Here is an 8,517-nt window from a genome sequence, read left to right as displayed (position 1 = left end):
GCATGCACACTTTTCTGTAGGTTCTTGAGACACTGGAATGCATATCATGATCATATTTAGTATAATTAATATTCTTTTCTTCGAAATATGATCGAGTAAAATTCACTTATAAAACTGTCTGTGCTCTACATATTATAATCGAGTGTGTGTTTTAGTGTGTGTGTATGTGTGTGAGTGTGAGTGTGGCTAGGTACTTTGTATAGGCTAATTAATAAATTTCCTTGTATTATTGGGACGTGTCTGGGTTCAGCTTAGTTAGGTGCCTCCTTTAATACTTCTTACTACAATTACAAATACAATACAATTAGTTAGGTGTGAGTTATACATAAAAGTATACATCGTTACTATATATACATTTATTTGGGGAGGTGCTGGGTTCTTCTTCTTCTTCGTCTTCTGTGTATAGCTCATGGGGATCTTGGTACAGTTTTTTTTCGTATAGCTATTAGGCTTAGGCTTTGAGCACGGCCCTCAACCGAACTAAGTGCTTATCTACTAAATACTCGTACATATTTCATTTACTATATTCATAATTTATAGAACTAGTTTCGTTTGTTTTGCGCATTTTTTTGTAGTTTAAGTTCTAATAGTTTGTTTTGCAGCAGTTCCTTGAAATGCTTCGATCTTAAACATTACTCTACTATATACAGCAACTACATAGTATAGTTTTTGTTTTCTTTTCGATTTTATAATTTTTTAAATTTGTTTTTTTTTTATATACTTTGTTGTTGTTTCGTAAAGCATTAGAGTATACCAAAGCCGTTCTGAAAACCGTTTTTCTCGACACATTTTCAAGTTATACATATTATATTCCAAAAAAAAAGAACAGAATTTTGGTGATGTGTGGTACGAAAACATTGATAGCACCTTTCTTAAAAGTAATAAAGGGAAAATATCAAACTGTGATAACTGTGCAACATATGAAACCTAAGGAAGTTGCTGTGAGAATTGTATTTAATAAATATTGCATAATAATCTTAAATAAAGTCAATAACAAATGGATCAATATAATAATATGCCTATAACTAAGTTATATACATAGTATAATATAATCTTATTTTTTTTTTAGCTAAAAAGCCTTTCTTTTTTTTTTAAATTTATTTAATGCCCTTGAATTTAATGTTGAGCCTATTTTGTTCAGGGGGCAGCTAATTGTCATTAGAGATATGCTAGAAATGAATCGACTTTTGATTAAAAACTATTTTGAATGCATTATCAACTAAATACACATACATACATGGGTGATGTATGTGCATATGTACAGCTAGCTAATTGGTTAATACCTCATTCATATGCCAATAGTTTAACTACTTTGTTGTTCCCAAAAACACAATTGCCTCATTTGAATATAAAGCATACCGAACGAATTTCGAATACAATTTATTGCTACTCATATACTTATTAGGCATAGTTTTGTAATAAGCAAAATGATAATCATCATCTTTATCATTATCATTATTGTTATTATTATCGTCTCGAGACCACACCCTATGGATATTGTATTATAAAGGCTACGCTTCACTTGGCTATTTACGCAAAATAAATAAATGGGAAATTGGTGGAGCGGGGGTGCGGGGACACGCCTCTACAGGCGTAGATACTAGAATTAACACATTAGCTGAGACACACACCACAGACACTGACAGGCTACACTGACTGCTATCGGGTGGGTTGGATAGGTAAATATATCATATTAGCTCATTAGCTTAGAGATGGAAGCGTGACACGATAAAAGGGTAATTAATGGATAAATGAATAAAAATCTGACTGAATGATTTGAATTAACATTAAATTTGATTTTCCTTTCGTTTCGTGTTTGTATCAATTCCTAAGTCGAGTCACGCAACCATCGCTAGCTCGTTCATACAATGTTTATAATCTAATTAGCATTGAGATGGAAGCGTGACACGATAAAAGGGTAATTAGTGGATAAATGAAAAAAAATCTGACTGAATGATTTGAATTAAAATTCAACTTGATTTTCCTTTCGTTTCGTGTTTGTATCAATTCCTAAGTCGTGTCACGCAACCATCGTTAGCTCGTTCATAGAATATTTTGAATCTAATTAGCATTGGACTGGGGGTTGTACAGCAGTTAGCCCTAACATTATACAAGTTGCCACCTAGAACTTATCTCTACGTCTGTGTGTGCTGGCCGTATTCTATATCCACTTGTTCTTCGACATCGATGAGCGGAGTCGGCGACCCCACATAAGGTTGTATCATACAATTGTGCCCTGCAGATGCTGCGGCGACGACACCTGCGACGACTGCGGCAGCGAATCCTGCGCCTGCAGCGTGGCACCCGACGACGTGCTCGGTCCCGGTCCAAGATCTGCGGTGTTGATGGCCAGCGATGAGCTGGCACCCAGCATGCCGCCGCTTGAGCTGCCGCCCAGCGCTGAGGGATTGATGCCACCGACACCGCCGCCTCCCAGGACACAGGGGACACCCAACATGGGCGTGGGCTCCTCTGGCGGCGTGACCTGCAATGAAATTTGATTCTAAACGGGGGAATTAGTTGGAAAGATGATGCAAGAATGAATATAATGGGATTTAGTTTACCTCCATGCCGATGCTGCCGTTGAGGGAAATCTTGATGGGATTACTGTGATTCGTTGCCTGCATGAGCGTTGTGAAGTGACTGATGCCGATCTCCTCCAGCGATGACTTGCGTCTGCCATGACTAACCCCAACACTGGGCAATCCCTGACGCAGCGAGGAGGAGCGACGCAACAGAATGTCGTTGTCGATCTGCAAGAGACAAGAATGGAGAAGGGATTCCGACCAGAAATGGCGGATATTAGCCAACGTTTTGTGGCAGCTTAACAAATGGCCCAAAACTCAAGACACACACAAAAAATTACACATACAAATTTAGCAAATTGGCTACAATAACATTTGTTTCTTTTTTGTTGACTTTATATTTTTGCAAACAATGTGGCAAGACACATATTCGAACTCAATTGCGTGCTGCACGCTTCTTCTTGCGGTAATATTTATTTTCTTTCATTTTTTTTTTGTGGGGTGCAACCAACACGATTAACGGAAACGGAAACGTGATGTGGATTTATCCGCTGCGTGCGTGCTTTATGGTTATGAATGCTTGCTGAACTTGTTGCTGAGTTGTTGTTCTTGTTGTTCTGGTTGTTGTTGTAGTTCATCGCATGGCTGTTGTTGTTGGAATGGTTGTTGTTGTTGTAGAGTTGCTCTTGCGGCTGTCGAGTGCTGCGGCTTTCGAACGCGACTTTTCGTTTTCGATATTCGATTGTGAAATGGATTTGCGAGACTTTTACAAAAAACAGAATGCAACCAAATTTTGATGTATTGCTTTGGTATGTGTTTTTGCATATGTGTGTGTGTGTGAGTTGAGTGATTGAGAGCGATTGTTGCCATTGTGCCAATGTGCTGCGACATACAACAATTCTGTCTAAGTGTCCGTGTTAGCCAATTGGTTTTTCGAAAAGAGTCAAACAATAAGTTCACTTCGACAGGCCGAAGCTAGTAAATGAACCTTTGCAGACATAAGAGAGCGATCGTAGTTAAGTTGATGTGGGTTCTAAATTAATCTTTTAAGTTCTCCATGTGGTTTTAAATTGATTATTTTTGTTCCTTTGTTCTTATTATTTTCCCATTAATAATTTGATTTATAAGTCCTTATAATTTGAAAAATCTAAAAATTACCCCTTACGTATACTTAATTTTGCAACTTTCATATTTTGTGATCTGATATTCTAGAAAATTTAAAATTGATTATTTTCCTTTTTCCTTTTCGCTGACCCCTTTCCCATTAATAATATAATTTATAAGTCCTTAAAATTTGAAAAACTAGAAATTTCCACAAATGTTAAACATTAATTAATAAATTTTTCAACTCTAATTTTTCTATAAACTTATATATTTTCTGATCTTGTTCTAGACGATTTAAAATTGATTGTTATTAGGCTGTTCGCTGACCCATTTAATTTATAAGTCATTAAGATTTGAAAATACTAGAAATTTCCCCTAACTTAGACTTTAATTACTCAATTTCGAAACTAAAATCTTTCTAGATTCTTCTATATTTGATCTGACCTTCCTTTAGATGAATTTAAAATGATTTTGTATGTAGAAAAATCTCATTATTTTGTATTCCTTATATTCTCGGAAAATATTCATAATCAATCACTTTAATTCGTTCTTTTAGTTTCTGCAAAGGCTGTAAAAAAATGATAACAGTATGTAAGGAGTTTTTGTTATTGCTGCTGATAGCTGTGCATCTATTGGGCGCCAGAGTTGCTAGAGAGTGAGCATGCTTGAACATTGAGAACGTTGGCAACTCTGGCGAATGATAAATACATTCACAGTTATCGGCTCGATGTGAACACAAAGTGAACGTTAAAAGTGTCAATCAAACGTGAACAGAAACCGGAAAGAGGTTAAAGGCGAACCGAACGTGTCATAAATTGTGGGGATAGGTATAGAGATCGATAGTGATAGAGATAGAGATAGATAGAGAGAGAGAGAGAGAGGGAGATAGAGAATAATAGCCAACCCGCAATGAGTTACTCCTGCCGCGCTGTGAGCCAACCACCGTCGGACTGTCGGGTAGAGAAAGAGAATTCGATTTAATTTGCTGCATCGGGGGCGTACAGCGCTGCGATGATCCATACCCGGCCAATGTCTGAACGCTCTGCATTTGCATGGGGTTCAAACCGGCGATGCCGGAGCCGCGACGCGAACCAGCTCCGACGGCGGTGTTGGGCATATTTGGCATTTGTGGACCGCATGTGGCTCCCAAGTTGATGTTCGAACAGAACGAGATGTTCGACTTGCGCCTCGAATTGTGGCGTTCGAATGTCTTTTGGGCCGAAAACGGTGAAGGTCGCACCAAATAGCTGTGAAATGAATTTAAGCAACGATTAATATCGAATTAAATGAAATTTAAGATATATTTCAAATTTAATTAAAAAGTATTTATGCTTGTAGAGAAAGGAAATTACTTAAATACATAATTCAAAAAATGACTATACAAACTAAAAAAAATATAAAAATAAATATTAAATTAAATAAAATAAACTAAATAAATGAAATTCATAAAATAAAAAAATGAATAAACTGATTAACATTAATAAAGTAAATAATATATAATAATTAAAGTAAAGTATTATAATTAGCGATTTTATTGCCTCTGCAACTCACATGAGATCGCCCTCCTCCAGCTTCAGATCACAGCTCGGATTGATTATCACATAGGACAGATGATTGCGCTTCTCGCTGACATCGTCGTAATCGATGGTGGGCAGATTCAATGACTCCATGCGACTGCGCACCAGATTCGCGATTTCCGCTCGCTCGATCTGCTGGGCATGATTATCGCGTGCCTCGTCGGCCAAATTGATCGAGTACTGCAAGAGATGTTGATGATGATTTCAATGCAAAGCAGCTTCAAAACAATATAAAATACGAATTCAAATAATTGCTATTCACACTTGTTGATGTGTCTCTATGTATGTGTTCGACTGTGTGTGTGTGAGTGTGCGATTGTGTGTGTGTAGAGGATAATATATGTTTGTGCAACTAATGAGACGATCTCGTTGTTATTGTTATTGGGGGTAGAGTCAGGCATCCATATCCAAGAGCATGCTGAAAGAAGCGTTCAAGAACCCAAAACCAAAATCCAAAATCCAAACCATAATCGTAACCAAATCGAACCTACCTCACGGATGTGGCAGACAGACAGAGAGAGAGCATTTCAGCTATGGGATGGGATGAAGAGATGGGGCATGAGTGATACTTACGGATGATCCCTTCCGCTCCGAGCAGCCACCGAGACAGTTGACCGACTTCTGACGGGGACGGTAACTGCCTGTGCCTGTGGCGCCACCTGACGACGGCGGTCGATACGTAACACCTCGCAGCATTTCCGTGCTGTCCTTTGTCGAATCTGGGGTGCCAGTCTCCTCATCATACTGTGCACAACACCCCAACACCATATATAATCGAGATTGTTGTTGTTGTTGTTGTTGTTGTTTGTTGTGGTATGCAAATTTGATGAAATTTCGGTTAAACACAAAATGATTTACATATTTAATTGATTTTTAATTGAAATGGCAGATTGTTAAAACTTCATTTATGCATGATGGATTTTTCGTGTGTTCGTGTGTGTTGGTTTTTTTTTCTTCTTTTCTTTTTTTTGTTGTTAAAGTATAATTCGGGCGCTGCTTTTATGTTCATTTAATGTAAACGATGTTTTCATTAATATTATTTTTTTGCATTGTTTCGTGTGCGGCCAAACAATGTAACATTTAATGTGTGTGAAACTGCAAACATGCCAGTTGCGAGTCAAGTTTAAACAATTACAACTAAAAGCCATAAACATGTCAAACAAAGTTTTGTATTTAGCTCACTTCTCAAATAAAATCCAATTAAAATACAAATTAATCCCAAAAGCATTTTCACTTTCTGTATAAAAAGCAATGCACAACAAAAATGAATAATGTAATTGAAATTAAATTCATATTGAATTAAAGGTGCCTGCAAAAGCGCATATTAAATTTATTTTGTTTTTTGTTTTTGCTACTATCACTAAACTCTACACTAAATTAATCTATAGATAGATTCAACTAATTCGAATATATTACCAATTAGCTCTTAATGAAACAGTTCTCTAAGCTTTTGCTAAACTTTGCTAATTACTATTGATTTTTTTTTTGTGTTCAGTATTTTCAACTGCACAATTTGCAAAGTTTGTGGAACAAATTGCACGCAAAGTGATTAAAGGCGAAAAAGTTTGGTGCAAATTGCAATGAAAATGGAAAATTTCTGTTGTTATACAAAATGAGCAACAATGTTGGCGAATCGATCATCAAATTTGTTGCCGAAAATTATATTTTGAGGTTATTTTAATTAGAGAACATAATTATTCAAATTAAGACAGGAGTTTGAGGAGAAACTGGCTAGCAAAATTGATTTCGTTCGAAAATCTTAACGGTGCCACAGGACCTCAAATATTTTCAGTACTTTTTCTTTAGCAGTTACATCAAAATTTTAGAACTTGGCTGCTCTGGGTTGAGTATTTGCTAGTTAAACCTACCCAAGTGTTCAATTTTCATATTTGAAATTGTATTTGCAATTTTACGGCCAGAATCTAAATATAGACATCTTTTTAAGCCTAACATGAAGCCAATTGCTATGGTTGAAGAATCTGTGGCTATGAAGAACGCATTATATCGAATTATATTTGGCATTATTGGGAATTATTTTTGACAATTTCGCTGTCTAGTCTGCAAAAGCTGATGAGGTTTATATGAATGCAACAGGTTTTGCATTAAACCGACTTTAAAATGTAGACCAACATGGGAAGTATCGATTAACAACCTGTTTGTTAAAAACTGGGGAAATTCACAACAGAAAAGCGGAAAAAGAGAACTTAAAATATTTTTATATTCGGACCTGGACGGTGGAATGTGAAATTCGCCATGCGGCAGGTCACGTAAACTAAACACAGACACGAGATTACAACAGCATGGGACACGAGGGCAACGGTCAAAGATAGAGTCTGAGTGAGGGAAACAGCGAGAAGGAGGGAAGTGTTGTGTTTGATGGTATCAAAAGCACCTATTGGTAATGCTTTCTCTATATTGTGTGCTGTATGTGAATGAATATGTCCGAGAGTGTGTATGTTAGTGTGTGTGAGCGTGGCCAGCTTTTATCCTGTGGTGCAGGAGACACAACAAGCAAATGCAATCAACTAATTAAGGGGCGCATGCAAAACTAAACTTAACAAACAGAAGCAACAAAAAATAGAAGAACTGAAAAATTGAACTAAACAAACAGTAAGGAACAAGAAGTAGAGAGAGAGAGAGAAAGAGAGAAAGTCATGCAAGCGCTCCTAACAAACTGTAACTAGGAACTATAGAGAACACTCATACACATGCACACACACACACATGCACGCACACATGCGAGCGTTCAACACTCGTACGATAAGCAAAATGCATTCAACACACAAATATTGGCCATAGAGATAGATAGCTAAGCTAAACTAATGTAGCACTAAGAGTTGTGGACTAATGACTAATGAGGCAGGCAAGTGACAAGAAGTATTGCATGATATGTTTTTTTTTTTTTAGATATTTAGTTTCCATATTAATTTGTTTGTTTTGTTTTGTTTGTTGTTGTTTTTGTTTTTTTTTCTAGTCTATAAAAAATACATGTTTTTTCATCACTCACTGCGTGCGCGTGTGCGTTTTTCATTTTCAAGATTGTTTTTCTTTTTTTCAAGTTTCAGTTTTTTCTTTTTGATTTTAATAGCTGGTCAAGTCCAATACAAACGCAAATCAATTAGTTTAGTTTAGTCGCTTGAGACATTTGTAAAAAATGTTAACGGGGCGTATGCGTAATTTGTTATCTCAGTCAATTTGATTCATTTTTTTTTTGCTCACACAAAATCAATTGTTTTTGGAGGGGTTCAGTGAATTTTCAGGGGTAGGTTCAGTGTTAATTTGTGGGCCACTTCGATAATCATATCATTAGC

General features: G+C 36.6%; 1 protein-coding gene across 1 annotated transcript in view; it reads right to left on the bottom strand.

Annotated features, from left to right (window-relative positions):
• Positions 1-701: 701 nt before the first annotated feature.
• Positions 702-8,517, bottom strand: part of LOC133845401 (potassium channel subfamily T member 2) — a 50,704-nt gene continuing 42,888 nt past the window's right edge. Inside the window, 5 exon segments of the mRNA XM_062279862.1 lie at positions 702-2,503; positions 2,565-2,753; positions 4,534-4,876; positions 5,181-5,386; positions 5,780-5,950. Of these exon segments, the coding sequence (XP_062135846.1) occupies positions 2,222-2,503; positions 2,565-2,753; positions 4,534-4,876; positions 5,181-5,386; positions 5,780-5,950 (1,191 nt within the window). The 3' untranslated portion in view covers positions 702-2,221.

The sequence above is a fragment of the Drosophila sulfurigaster genome, chromosome 3 (assembly GCF_023558435.1).
Source record: "Drosophila sulfurigaster albostrigata strain 15112-1811.04 chromosome 3, ASM2355843v2, whole genome shotgun sequence".
NCBI classification, from domain to species: Eukaryota; Metazoa; Arthropoda; class Insecta; order Diptera; family Drosophilidae; genus Drosophila; species Drosophila sulfurigaster.
This window is presented reverse-complemented; position numbering and strand designations above follow the sequence as displayed.